Consider the following 15,733-nt stretch of genomic DNA (forward strand, 5'->3'; position numbering starts at 1 on the left):
GTAGTTTCTCTTTCATATACAAGGAAGACTTTAAAAAGAGATCTACAAATCTCTACAAAAATTGTATACTATAAAAATGAAACGTACCTTATAAATACGCTTCATTGAAAAATAAGAGTATGTGCAAATCGTTTTTGTAGCCGCTATCGTCCTTTTTGTACTTAAGAAATTAATAAAATATGACTTCTACTACGGAAGTATACATTCTAGATATTGTGCGTGTGATGCGATAAAGGTTCGAAATTCAAACAATGTGATCGACAAATACGACAGCGTCGCATATTGCACGCATTGTAAATTTGAACGCGCTCATAGAACGTGCTTCGTTTGTTGATGTCGTGTTGGTCGGCGGAACCACTTATACTATACAACATTCAGTTAAGACATATATAGGTTAAAAGTATGTACTTACATTGCAGTCTAATCAGTTCGTCCGTACAATCTTACCGTGGTGTATCTTGGATCATTCTAATGTCTACAACGTACTTTTCATCTAAAGAGCAATAGAATTACAATGGGGAATTATATATCAACTTTTAAGCGATCCTCGCACAGAAAACATTTTTATCTTCGTATTTATCATATGATAATTTGAGTCGTCAACAAAATTTCTAAATTCCGCAGAAATGTTCAATTTTGTAAAATTTTAAGGAAGAAAACCACCTTCACTTTTCCTTTCCGCTTGCTAGCATCTAAGAGTAAGCCTAGCAAGGTGAAAGTAGAGATTTCGCCCTCCAAAATGATCCCAGACATGTTATTGTACGATTTTTTTTAATAAAATTGTAATAGTTCAAAAATTTATAATTTATCGATGGAAATTTATGATTCACTGATTCGTTTTAATTTTGTTGCTGAGTGTAATATTACTTCACTTTCCAAAACGTTTTTTGTTCTTTTTAACGAATTATTAGAAAGAATAAATAATTCAAACAGTTTTCATCAATAACATTATCTATTTGTGTATATATATGCATGCATATGTTATGTATGTATTGTAAGTATTATATGTATATGTATTATATATATATATGCATATATAATACATATATATATATATATATGCATATATAATATATATTATATATATAATGTATTACTTATATATCTTTCATTATAATTTTTGTAAGACGACTTAAATGATTTTTAATATTTATGGCAATTCTTCAAATTTCAATCGTATTATTAACACGTTGCGATTTTTCCCGACGTTTCGTAAACATTCTGGTTTACATCATGACAATTTAAAATTAAAAATTTTTATGTTTATATTTAATATTTTTTTACTTGTGTATATCTTTATAATATAACACAATGATTTTCTCATTTAATGATTTTATCTTTAAATGTGGTAGTATATATAATAGATAATGTATAGCATAGATCTGTTAAACTTACTGAATCAAAATTATTTCATGAATAACAACTTTATTTCTACAATTTAAAGAAATATTCAAATAATGCATTAAATAATACATTTTACTTTATTTTTAAATAATTCTTCATATTCACAATCAAAGTCGCATTCGGTCAATCGGTATAGCATGCTTTTTGGGTTTTCAGGTCACCTACATTACCTCTTAAAATTATTTTCTAACGGTACCTGTAATGTTCGTTATTATGAAGATAAAGGTATTTTGAAAATTGTAACTAAAAAGAAATGGAAGTCTTCCTTATTGATATTCGACCAAATATTTTGAAACTTAATTATACATAATTATTAACTAATCTATCAACATTTGCAATAATAAATTTTTTATCGAAATTTATTTATTGGGAAAGAAAGAATCATTAAGAAAAAAATATATCATTAATTTACAAAGGAAAATTCTACAAGTATGTTACCTAATAACAATTATATTGTTTCATTGTCAAACATTGAATATAAGAAGAATATTTAGGAAATGTTTGTGTTCAAAATATTCTTATGTAACTTAATATTATACACACATATTTAATTCATCATGATTAAAAACTAATAAATAATATATATTTACAATTCGTTTTTGTTTGCATACCAAAAGATACACAATAAATGAAGTGTTTATCAGCATGATTTTAATTATAAATCTTATGTCAAAGCATGTTTGATTTGGTTATTACCAAAGATATGTATAATTTTATCCGTATTATATTTTGCATTATTAATATTTATATTCGTAATTCTTATACAGTATGTGTGTGAGTGTGCGTGATGTGCTAGGAGGGGGGACAAGAATATTTATTCATTGCTCCAAATTAATTAATAGTTTACAATAATATTATTAATAAATAATAAATAGTATTATTTGGTAATAAAATATCGAATCATCTTATTGATAGATTGTTACATATTATATTTTATATTAAAGTACTTCATATTTTGAATTAATACTTCAATATAATACTTCAATTAATAGATTTATAATATTAATAGATAATATAATCTATTGTTTTGGAATATGTACTTTATATACAGAAGAAAGTATAATATGTTCCAAATCGTGTTAGCACTTCTCCAAAAATACTTGTGCAATCGCAAAAGTATTGACGCCATGTCCCCATTATATATATGTATATATATATATAGGGGTGCTTCTGAAGAAAGCATCGCAGTTCTTCGGAGAACGTCTATAGGTAAGCATCGTTGACTTTTCATGGAAAGAAATCTTCAAAAAATATTTAGCTGATTAACTGATTGTAAATACTTTTATTTAAATACTTTACATAAAATACATAAATTTTTACTTATAAATAGTTTGCAGTCTTTATTATTGACAGTGTTTTTGATTATATGATTCAGTACATTAATAATGATTTCCATATTTTTATTTTTATTCAGAGATACCGAGGTATATATGTAGAAAATATGTATGACTATAAGAATAATCTGATTTTAACAAAGCAATTCACATTAATAATAAAAATAATTAATTAATTAATTAAGTTTGATTAAATTTGTGCTGGTTTTATACTTTTGGTTTTATACTGTAAAATAAAAATGTTTATGAATATGAATTATGTGATAATATTAATTTATCAAATTTATCATTAAATTATTATTTAATTAACATTAATTAACATTTAGATAGAACTGACCTGTTTAAAGTAACATAATATTTTATTTTATCAAACTTAACTAAACATTAAATATTCTTGCTAATACTAATATTTCTAAAGAATATTTTTGCATCTAATGATACTGATTTAAAGAGACCAATATTATCCTCATCTGTACCCTTGTCTAACATCATTAGTATTTTTATTGAAAAAGATTGGATATATTTTGTAACATCACTGATGTTTTATAAAGCGGATTGTGTCTTTATTAATGTTTTTATAGTTAGTAACAAATAAAGGAAATTATATACATAGGTTTATATTAAAGTAATCAATCAAAATAATTTGTCATAATGGAAATTATAGAATTACGTTAAAATAATATATACTATGATAGTGGTTCTAAGCATCTCATATCATTATATGAACGTAACATGAATGCATTATAAAATTCTATAAATTTTTCATAGTTAATTAAAAAATTAAAATATATTTTCTTTCCAACAAATTTTTGTAATGTTCATATGTCGATAAATTTATTTATTGGAAGATACAAAATTATGATATAGTAATTAAATTATGATTATTATATTATAATATTAAAACTATCATTGAAAACTATTTATAATTTTGGTATCATCGGGAAAAATTCTTAAATTAGTTTAATCTTTTAATATGATATCCAAATTAATTTAATGTACCGTATATATAATGTATACGTAGCATAAAAGTATTTACGAAATTTATTAAAAATGCAAATGAATGTAATATATTAAGTAAGATGTTAAAATAAATTATATGATTTTGATACTTATGTTCTCATTTATAAAACTGATATTTATATCTTAAAATTTCAGCTATAAAAATGATGCGATTTGTTATACTTGGAACATTGATTGTTTTATCTACGGCTCAGTTTCAATCTACTAGAAGAATTTTAGAAGCACCAATCGCTGCGCTTTGTTCACAAAGTAAGTAATAGATTGATTTTTTATAAATGCTTTTTATTATATTTATTTTTCCTGTCAATATTAACAATACTGAGTCTTACATTTTGTGTTTTTTCTGAATTCGTATTATTATAGATATCGTATTAATAATAAAATGATAAAAATCCAATTTTCGATAGTTAATACATCTATAAAATGACAGGAAGCAATTACTTTTTTAAATTGCAAAATATATATATGTATATATATATATATATATATTTATATATATATATATTTTATATATATATATTTTATATATATATATTTTATATATATATATATAAATTCGAAATCTTCAAATATGAAAAAATATTTATCAAAAGAATTACATCTATAAAATTATAATTAATTTTATAAAACATAAAAACGAGATAAATAATTACAAATAAACATTCTTTTATTGTTAACTTTAAACATAAATTTTAATCAAAAGTAGACATGTATATATATATATATATATATATATATATATATATATATATATACATATATATATATATAGTAGACATGTATATATACATATATATATATACATGTCTACTTTTGATTAAAATTTATGTTTAAAGTTAACAATAAAAGAATGTTTATTTGTAATTATTTATCTCGTTTTTATGTTTTATAAAATTAATTATAATTTTATAGATGTAATTCTTTTGATAAATATTTTTTCATATTTGAAGATTTCGAATTTACGCAATTTTAGAAATTTATTACTTCTCATTTTCCACTTTTGATCTTTTCATATTATCATATCTTTTGTTTAATATATTGACACAGCAAATCATGTGCTAATCGAATTAAAAACACTAAATATTTATATAGATATATATTATATATATTCTTTAAGATTTTTAGTAAAAGAAGAATGAAATTACACAAATTACAAAGACTTTATCAACCAGTACTATAATTTACACTTTTCAATATAGACATTCGTATTTATTTATTTGTAAATACAAAATATCATTTTACGATATATTTGGAAAATATATATTAAGAAACAAATTATACCAATTAATACTAAATAAAAACATGTCTTGCAATATAAGAATTTGTTCATAAAAATTGCTTATCTACAAAATATACATGTATTTTTAAATCTTTTAAATATAAAAACTAAGATGACTTTTCCATGCGCATAGAAGAAATTCTAATAGCATTATAAATTTTTACTTGCAGAATTATACATATGATTTGTATATCTTTATTTCCTATTGAATGTTATCTAATTAATTTTATTTTTTATTGTCTTAGACTTTTCTGTCTATTGTATTGTCTCTGGAATGCATTCTCATTATACTACGTACAACCGAACTTTCTTTCTGTCATTTGAGAAAGTAGCTTGTATAATTAACATACCAATCCAACATTTAAGTCGTGACTGAAATACATATTTAAAATCGTGAGTGTCACTGGTGTAACTTTCTCTTCAAAGGAAACAATGAACAAGAATGGAACTTATGAATTTCAAAGTATTTGATTAGCTTGGTAAACATATTTCATACATTATTAAAAGTCAATCATTTGGTATTATACATTTTATTTCAATTATAAAAGGTACGCGAAGTGTCTCACATAACTGGGACAAACTATATCCTGGAAACGGTAAAAGATAGAAAAGAATTTCATTAAGGGAAATTAAGCGGTTTCGGATGATGTATGATCTGAAATAGGTGCCCACTTTGAAAGTGGCCTCTATTTTTAATTAATTATTAAAATTAGTTAAATAATTAACTATTTAATAATATCACCTTCATTTTTAATTATTTAATTTAAAAAATCACCTTCATTTTTAATTAATTAGTTAAAAAAATCACCTTTACTTCTAATTAATTAGTTTAAAAATATGTTAACTTTGATTGCAATGCAATGGATATATTTATGTTTATGTTTTCCTTGTCCTTCATTCGTTCAATTTGATAAAGTTAAAATATTTACAAATATCTTTTAAAGTTAAGCATTTTCAGATTATTATATTATAGAACTATTTTAATACATTTGTGCAAAGAGTTAAAAACACATTAATTAATATATGAAATTTATAAATAAATCTACAAAAATACGGGTGGTGTAAAAATTTTTGAAATGTCATCACTTCCAGAATGAATATACACACCAGTAGATAATGTATTATTTGGATTTATTTAATTTTACTCAATAATGTTTTATATCTTCTACTGTCACTGAAGTAGGTATAGCCTGTCCCAGTTACGTGGGATAATCATATATGTATGTACAGTAGATATGTTAATTTAGATGTATGTACAAACACAATTATCTTTTTACTTTCTTGAAAATCAAAAATATTTTCGATATTTATTACGAAAACTATATAATATAACCAAGAAACAATTATCAAATTTTTATTTGCAAAAATTGCAATATTAATGTTATTCTTTTGAAATAAAACTATATATTCTTACTATACTTAGATTTTTACGTATTTCAACAAGTATTTAGCAATGTACAAAATTTGTATGAAAGTAGTTTAATTACTATTTTATACTTATGGTATATAAGCATGTGTACAAGTTTTAAAGTAAAATACCAATTAACAATTGATTTTAGATACCTATTCGATATTTCAATCAACTGAATTCAAAAATCATTTTTCTTAAAATGATAATTATTTTAAAAAATATAAAATATTATAAAGTAAATATTTAATAGTAAATGTATTTACGTGAATTTTCCAAAAACTGCAAATTGTTTTGACTGTATAAAAGCTGACGTGTAATATTCTAAATTAGATTGTAATATTTTGATCACAAAAATGTAATATTAGTAATTTTACATCAATGCATATAAGAAATCCATTACATTATATGTTTTAGGGGTTATTCATGAACGTTTCAATGGCAAAGGTTATTACTATTCATGGGCTGATCCAAGAACAAATGGACAAGAACTTGATTGGTTAGCAGGTAGAAATTTCTGTAGGCAACGATGTATGGACCTTGTTTCCCTGGAGACTTCTGCCGAAAATGAGTTTATTAAAAGTCGCATTGTGCAAAGTACTGAAATACTTAATATTTAATATATTTTTCGGTAAAAGCAATAAAGTATGAGTAAAAAAAAATATGATTTCTAGACAATGTGAAATATATTTGGACATCTGGTCGGCTTTGTGATTTCAAAGGATGCGATAGACCTGATCTTCAACCTCTTCATATTAATGGTTGGTTCTGGACTGCAGAATTACAAAAGCTTGCGCCTGCTAATGATCGCGCTAATAATGATTGGTCCGAAAGTGGAGGGTAAATATAATTATTTATTTTCTTTAAAAGTTCATCAAATATTAATGGTTATATTAATAATACCGCTTAGTGGTTAGTAATAGGTAAAAATCAGGAACATCAAAAGATTAAGGATATTCACTTCAAAAGATATTAAAAATAAAAATACGTAATCTTCATATGTATGTATTATTTAAGATATGCATTATTTATGCTTCGGTTTAAGGGATATGAAAATTATTGATTTTTCTCTGCCATTTAATAGTTTTTGACGCGTAGAATCCATAAATGTAAGTCTTAACTTTAGGAATCTAGTAGTTCAAAAGGTAGGTAAAGTTGAATGTTTTTGACGTATTTTACACGTTACTTTGACGCCGCGTTGATTTCTATCCATGATTCGTCCAATAGAATCAATAGCTGTACGCAAATGCACATAAATGGCGACCATTTTGCGAAGGGATTTTAAATCGTGAGTATTGGTTACCCTTACGTTACCATTATTTTTAGGATATTCTTTAGGTTATTCGACCGACGTGAGGCTAGGTTAAGCTAATATAACTAAATTTAACAAAGTTCAGTTTAATACTCATCTGTGCGGAGTGCGGAGTATGATCAACCATGGAGTACAGAAAACCAATCAGATGATAGGTAGAAGCAATATGGTGTTATACTACATATGAAAGCAAAAAATGTTTTACATATGCATAATTCTTGAACCGATAAATTTCAAAAGTTAAGGCTTGCATTTTTTGATTCTATGCGTCGAAAGCTATTAAATGATAAGAAAAAATCAATAATTTCCATGCCCCTTAAACCAAAGTTGAACCCGTTTTATATCTTACCGGTACGACAGTGACTAATATAAAGGGAGACAGCAAAAAAGAAAGCAAAATAGAACTTTAAAATATTTAAGCAAAATAAATAGAATAGTTTTATAATAATATCGTGTTTTATTCTAATCAGAAAAATTTCATCACTGCATCACTCTTGTCTCATTGATGTAAAAGCAAGATGGATTTTGAAAGAAAAGCTGGAATTTATAATGTGGTCTTCTCCAAGGAAATTTTATATAGAAAACCTTTAATGCATTTTATTTTAATTCATTTTTCTTAGAGAAATACACTTGCTTTGAACCATATTACGAATTATTTTGTATTTTCTATATTGAATATAGTGAAAAATAAATTTATTGGTCTTGTAAAAGAACAATTTAAATAAATTATCATAATATATCAAATTAGTAATTAATAAATAGTATGATTTATTTTAGTATTGGAAAACCACAACCTGATAATCGTGAAGCTATACAACAAGGAGGTGCACCAGAAAATTGTTTAGCAGTATTAAATCAGTTTTATAATGATGGAGTAAATTGGCACGATGTTGCTTGTCATCATAAGAAACCATGGGTGTGTGAAGATAATGATTCTTTACTGAGATATGTTCACTTCACCAATCCTAATATTCGTACTTAAAATATGTAAGGTATAATTTATAGTTTTATAATAAATTATATAATTATAATTATTCAATACTTTTTATATGAATTTCTACCTTTTATATCTGTTTCTCATATATCTCAAGGAAAGTATATATTATAATATAATTTAAAATAAGAAGTACAATATACAGGATGTTAATTTTAAATTAATTATTTAAACTATTTCTGTTATTAATAATGATAAAAAAAAATAACTAAACAGAATTTAAATGGTTTCAAGGCACACATTTAGTGGTGATAAAAAAGTCTTATGAAATCATCTTGGCAGTTTTTCTAAAGTCATTGACATTTTTTTAAGTAAGACAACATGTTTTGTTGTGCATTGATCCATGTGCTTTTTTATTCTGTACAAAAAAATACTGAGATAATTGTATCTAAAAGTTATTAGTTTAAAGGATATTTTAACTTTAATTCTGTTAAGCTTATAATATGGAAGATAAAGGAAGATGCAAAACATTATTCCTGTGTTCATATCTTCCTTATCTATTATATGTAAACTCAACAAAATTGAAGTTAAAATATCTTCGAAATTAATCAGTTTCAGACATAATTATCTTAATACTTTTTTGTAAAAAATAAAAAAGCACATTGACAAAGCATTGGTGTATAAAAAAATATGTAGATCTACTTTAGAAAGTATCTATCTGGAAAAAGCTATCAAGATGATTTCTACAAGTCGTTTTTCTAGCAGCACTGGATGCATACCTTGAAACCATTTAAATCCCTACAATTAGTTATTTTTTCTCATTTTTATTAATAATGGAAATAATTAGATGTTCAATTTAAAATTAATATCCTATATGAATAACATTTTGCTTAATATACAGAATAATGTAAAAAATGTATGGCATTTCAATCTTGTTTGTTGCACTATTTTTTAAAACTATTAAATATATTTATAAATATAAAATTTATATACATATACATATTACCTATTTATTAAAATAAAGAAATACAGTTGCCTTTTTTGTTCCATATATAAAGTGTTATGTATTTTATTGTTGTAGTATGACACTACTAAACTGCGGATTTTTATGTATTGACGGGAAATTTGAAACTCCAAATTTGTACAGAATGCACACAATATGACAGAATATATAAAATATTCAAAGCACAGTGCTTTTCATATTATTTGGTACATAAAAGAATTGTCAACCACGGTTTTATTTTCTTCATAATATTCTCAAAAATTATTTCCAGGTAATTTGCATAAAAATCTGTAGCCTATATATTATTATAAGTTAGAAAGAATAATATATAGTATATTGCACAAACATTAAACATTTATTTCACAAACACGCACTCATGAACTTTTTTATGAAAATACAAATTATTTGTAATTGCTTAAGTTGAATGTATATTTATACATTAAATATATAGTATTATGCATATTAATAAATTATTCATTTTTTACCTTCTACCATTATAATATGATAACCAAATTTTGATTTGACTGGTGGATCTGTGTAGATTGGAGAACTAATAGAAGAGATTGGTAATGCAAATGCAGCTTCTTGAAAGGGCCCAACCATTGATCCTCTAGGCATCCACCCAAGGTCACCCTTTTTTAAAAATTTATTTTCAAAATTATAAATTGAAAATGCCTTTTTTTATTTTCAGAAATAATATAAATATATATAAAGAATGTTCACACAATTGTTAGTAGAATTTTTCTCATAAATGCTAAGTATATGAAAAACATTTCTTTCATTGAAAGAACACAAATTTTTTACATGCATATAAATTTTAGGTACACATATTTTTATACAATTTAAAAGCACATATCAAGACAAATCCACACATATGATAAAATGATTTTCTAGTTTACACAAGATTAGAAATCAGAAAACTACATTTTGTATTGTTTGTATTTGCTAATGTTTTTTATTGATAATATATAGTACATTGAATGTGCTGCTATTGTGTATTGTCTAAAATATATATTTTTAGCAGAAAAAGCACATAATTACAGAATAGTTCTTTAAAGAAATTTTGTGAACAGTATGCTTAAAGACAAATAAATTGGAATGTGTGGACTTGTGAAGTGATTTTCCCAAATTCATTATTTCTGGATTTCATTTTGAAGAAAATTCTAAAAAAAAATGTATAATGCCAAGGATAGAACAATTTATACAGAAAATTTGTGGTAATGTATGCATCGATATTTTGAACAACACTGCTAACAGTCCCTAAATATAGTTCCACCACAGCGTGATTCTATATCTCTGGGTCAGACAAATTTTTTTTTTAAATCTACTTTTTTGTTTGTGATGTATATCGAAAAGTATAGGTAATGATAGAAGTACGAGTATAATACTCATAATATTAATATAATGGATAATTTGCAGAGCAGGGGCTTTATCATTGATGAGATTTATTTTAATTATTTTATTTACATATATACATGTTATGGGAAAAATAAAAGAATGAGTGATCCAACCTGGATGATCACACAAAAAATAAAAAAATTCAAAAGGAGGAAAATGGAGAGAAAGCTTAAGAATTTAATAATGTTTTTAAAAACACATTGTACTTAAGGCTTGTATTAAAGGGCAATATGTGTAATGGTATAGAGCAACCATTAGTACTAAGAAATCAATAAAAGAATCTTCTATTTTATTTGGATTTCCAATGTGATTTATATAGTCTTCTCTTCTAGTAGCAATGCATGGTAAAAGTAATAATATGAGTGGTTTTCACTTCATATCAAGGCTGTCTTTCATTTCTTCTCTTTTTTAAGCATCTTTTTATTTTATCACTGATTTTTTTTTTATTTTTCCCATTGTTACTACATATAAGTGAAGTGATTAAAATGAATCCCATCAAAATCGGAGGTCTCTTTTCCACAAGTACATTACTATAATACCTCTAAAGTTTATAATTTTTGTCATAAATAATGTTTAATAATGTTAAAGTAATTACTTCAAGAAAAACTGTACACTTTTCCTTTTGTACATCTGTGATCTGGAGACTGCTGTACGAAGAGAATAGAGTTTAGTGAAAAAATTCAAAATAAGTAGAGGTCCATATTATTGTGCCCTTGAATATAAATTTTGTTTTGGGTTACAAGGTCTAGAAACAAACGAGCTATAAATAGATTTCTATTGCTGTTTCTTGTAGCTTACAGCTAGAGCTACACAGTAAGGTTAACTTTTTGATAATATCCTTTGCTATAAATATGTGAACGTGCTCCCTATCATACTTCCTATTGTATTGCAACACTATAAGAGTGAGGATCTGGATCAGCATACACTATACCTATACTTATCTCAATATATTTTTCTATTACAAATTCATCCACTCGTTCCTCTATCAGTCAACCTCAACAAATAATCTTCCAGCAAATGACTAGAATGCATTATATTTATTGCAAGGATCAAAAGTCTCAAAGAAAATATGATTCGTAATTCAATCATTTCCATGGAAAAAAATGTTATAGATGCTCTCAGTTTTTAAACTGACATTTTTGGTATGTTTACATTTTGCAATCAAATGCAGGAAAAATAGCATTTATTGTCACATGTATATAATTCGACAAATTCATCAGCATTTGATAGTCAAATATCAAAGTATGAAAGTGAAATAAATTCCCTCATATACCCATGAAATTGACATTCATATTAAAAAGATTTGAATAAAAAATTAAGTGTTTTCAGAAATAAGTCATTTAACCAAGTTTTTTTGTAGATAGAGTATATTATATAATATTATAATATACAATAAAATTGTATAATATTATAACAAACCCTATATATAATTATTATAATAGAATATATAATGGCCAATTTTGTTTTTTTAATACAATGCAATAAAAAAAATGTTAATTTTGGGATTTAAGGTCAAAGTTAATTTTACAGCTACTTCTTTCGCTAATTTTTACAGATTCAGATACAGATGATACTCATAACAAATCATTTTCAAACACCTTGCACATGAACATTTTCCAATATTTTAATATCTAGAATTGAGTGTATATCAAACATATTTTATGACATCCTGTTTATTCTAGTAACATAATAAATGCAAGAAAAAGTAAGAAAGTAAGGAATTTCTTGCCTCTAAAATTGCAACTACTCAAAAATAGCTACAAATGAAGTATCCTATATGTAAGATGCAATACATTATAATTATACATTATATGAACATATAATGAATTAAAGTTTATCATTTAATACAATAAAGGTAGCAAATTACATTACCCCAGATCTTGCTTTATCTTCACTATATGTAGCAGCAATTTCATTAAATTTTCCCCCTGCTTTCAACTTTTCCAATACTTCCAGAATTTTTGATTGTTTTTCACAGAGTATGTGTCTAACCTGTAAAATCAAATAATTAAAAAAGAAGTAAAATTAAACAATGCATTTTATATATCTTTAATATGTATATTCAAAAATGGTTTTATAATTTGACACGAATATAAAACGCATACCTTCACAGCATTTCCTCCTTTCTTTTCTTCTTTGCCGCTATTACCATCTACAGCTTTAATTTTATTTGTTTTTGTAGTATTTCCACCTTTTTTTGGAGGCATAGTTAAATTTCTTATTCGGGTCAAGGTATGAAATATAATTTAACCTAATCACACACTATTAAACATTAGTTAAACTGTAGTATCTAATTATGTAGTTTGTATAATGAAAATCAAATGTAAATGAAAAAAAATAAATTCATAAATGTAATTATAAAACTAATTTGCGCTTTTTTCATTAAATCTGAAATATGTTTTATAATACCGTTATTCTGTTTTTTACAAAAAGTATTCCATAGGAAGTAATAAATTTTTACATTATATTTGGCAAGTTATTTTAATTTATAAAAATCATTCATAAAACATATATTATATTATTAAGCACATACATCTAATGAATTGTTATTATTAACCGAACTTAATGCAAGTATCGTGACGTACATGTATACTTACATACGTGGTTGAAGTTTAGCTTCGTTATTATCATTGCTTATATTTAGAGTGCCTGTAGAGAGTGGTTGTAGCTACGATCACCAGTATATAATCCTATAATAACATAAACTCAGATATGAACAGGTCTCAACTCGAGGGTCGCTAGGAAAAATCGTCTAAAAATTTGGTCACAAGAAATCAACATGGAAGACAACAAGGTTCTCGCTCTCGCGGAACAGACAGAAATGAGGAGAATGTTTCTGTCTCTGTCTGAGACATTTAGGGCATATCACATATACACAGATTGTGAACCTTCTCATTTTCTATGTCAATTTTTCATATTTTCTATGCTTTCGCTGTATGGGCGTTAAGACCTGTTTATATGATTGTGTTTTTAGCAGAGATGTATGGGAATATTTTCAGATCAGTGTTAAAAATGCTGAAAGATAGACATTGCGAATAAGGGCCTCTGGTGATCAATGTCTGCATTGTTCGCTAATTTCGTCTCCGGTACTCTTAATGAGAGAAACAACTATACAACGAAAGGAGAAATGTGCAGTCTCGCGATTCTAGTTCATACTGGTGAATAGTGCAGGAGAAATATGCACATGGCACGCAGCACTGGTAGAGCAAACTTACATATGTACATCTTTGTGTAAAACATATATATATATTAAATTCTCGTAAAAGTTTTCAATTTGCTTCTGAAATGAAATTTTCCAAATATTGGCATAATTTTCTATATTTTTAAAAATAACTTTTTGGTAGGGAGTTCTAATTGACTACTTTTCAAATTTTCGTTAAGAGATTTCGTATTTTTGTTTCATCTTTCACAATTTTTCTCTTGGTTTTTTTTCATTCTTTCGCTGGATACGAAATGAGGAATGTCACTTTTTGCAATACAATGTGAAATGTTCATCTTAATATAATTCTTCCAATTTTAACAAGATCAAAATTCATAGAATTAACAAATTTGTATCATTAATGAAAGTACGATGGATAAAAAACGTGGCTCGTTACGTGGTTATACAAATTAGTCGTTACATCTTCATGTTCTTACACCTTACCTATAGTTAGTTTTTCTATTTTTATGGTTTTTGTAAATGAACATGTAAATCAGATACCAGAGATCCATACATTTCGTCAGAAATATTATTCATTGATCACCGATTTACTATTTAACAATTGATATTTAGATTTTACTACACGAAAACATTAACGTGACGAAAGTAAGTGTAATGTTAAATCTAAAATATTATCGTGTATAAAAAATATATTGAAATTATGGCATCATTTCATTGACCCATTATCGTTTGAGAGGTAATATTCTCTTTTATGTGTAAAAAAAGTATAGTAAACAATTAATTTCGCTTTTTTAGACAACATATAACTAGTTTCATTATTGTGTGATTTTGTTATTCTCATACTCGTCTATCTCTGATAGAGAAGTAAATATGAATTTTTCTGCAGAACCGTACAATTAAATAAATTCTTGTAGTATGGAACTCTAGGTTCTTGTCTATGCTAGTGTGCAACCAAACATGGCAGATCTCTAACTTCGAATTTAAATGCGTAGGTTTTTGTATATGCTAACGTGTAATCAATAAAACAGATCCCTAATTTTATAGGTTGTTGTACATGCTAACATGTATTCCTTTTACCTCTAGGGTGTATGGTGCAGCACTTGTAATGTGAAACAACTAAAACTGCGAACGTGACACTCTCATTTCTTTTCTGCTTCTAGCAACAGTTCATAGATGGCGAATAACATTTGATCTTTCCTTCCCTACAAAAAATATAGTAAAAAATTAATTTTTTTCTTAATCAACTTACAATTAGTTTCATAATTGCACGATTTTGTCATTCTCACACTTGTCTATCTCGGAAAATTAATTAATTAATTATAAATAGATATTAATTAATTATAAATTAATATCTACAAAAGTAAATATTAATTTATCTATAGAACCGTACAATTAAATAGATTCTTGTAGAACTCAATAGGTTCTTGCTTAAGCTACTGAGCAACCAAACAGGGCAGATACCTAACTTTAAGCTTAAATAC

General features: G+C 25.4%; 2 protein-coding genes across 7 annotated transcripts; one reads left to right on the forward strand and one right to left on the reverse strand.

The window, feature by feature from the left end:
* Positions 1-2,456: 2,456 nt before the first annotated feature.
* LOC117162186 (L-selectin) lies at positions 2,457-10,076 on the forward strand. The gene is made up of 6 exons (XM_033344062.2): positions 2,457-2,613; positions 3,894-4,007; positions 6,863-7,042; positions 7,120-7,285; positions 8,535-8,749; positions 9,773-10,076. The coding sequence occupies exons 1-5, from the start codon at positions 2,469-2,471 to the stop codon at positions 8,737-8,739; spliced, it is 810 nt and encodes a 269-aa protein (XP_033199953.2). The 5' UTR covers positions 2,457-2,468; the 3' UTR covers positions 8,740-8,749; positions 9,773-10,076.
* Positions 2,617-13,926, reverse strand: LOC117162187 (peptidyl-prolyl cis-trans isomerase NIMA-interacting 4). Of its 6 annotated transcripts, none has more exons than XM_076618561.1 (5): positions 13,690-13,925; positions 13,198-13,283; positions 12,965-13,084; positions 10,180-10,327; positions 2,617-2,645 (listed from the first exon to the last, which is right to left on the reverse strand). In XM_076618561.1, the coding sequence occupies exons 1-5, from the start codon at positions 13,721-13,723 to the stop codon at positions 2,632-2,634; spliced, it is 402 nt and encodes a 133-aa protein (XP_076474676.1). In that variant the 5' UTR covers positions 13,724-13,925; the 3' UTR covers positions 2,617-2,631. The 6 variants fall into 6 exon arrangements, with proteins under 6 accessions (XP_076474676.1, XP_076474672.1, XP_076474674.1 ...); XM_076618557.1 differs by lacking the exon at positions 2,617-2,645 and adding an exon at positions 9,688-9,989 and having other exon boundaries at positions 13,690-13,926; XM_076618559.1 differs by lacking the exon at positions 2,617-2,645 and adding an exon at positions 9,688-9,989 and having other exon boundaries at positions 13,198-13,343; positions 13,690-13,924.
* Between the last annotated feature and the right edge of the window lie 1,807 nt (positions 13,927-15,733).

The sequence above is a fragment of the Bombus vancouverensis genome, chromosome 5 (genome assembly GCF_051014615.1).
Source record: "Bombus vancouverensis nearcticus chromosome 5, iyBomVanc1_principal, whole genome shotgun sequence".
Classification (NCBI taxonomy): Eukaryota; Metazoa; Arthropoda; class Insecta; order Hymenoptera; family Apidae; genus Bombus; species Bombus vancouverensis.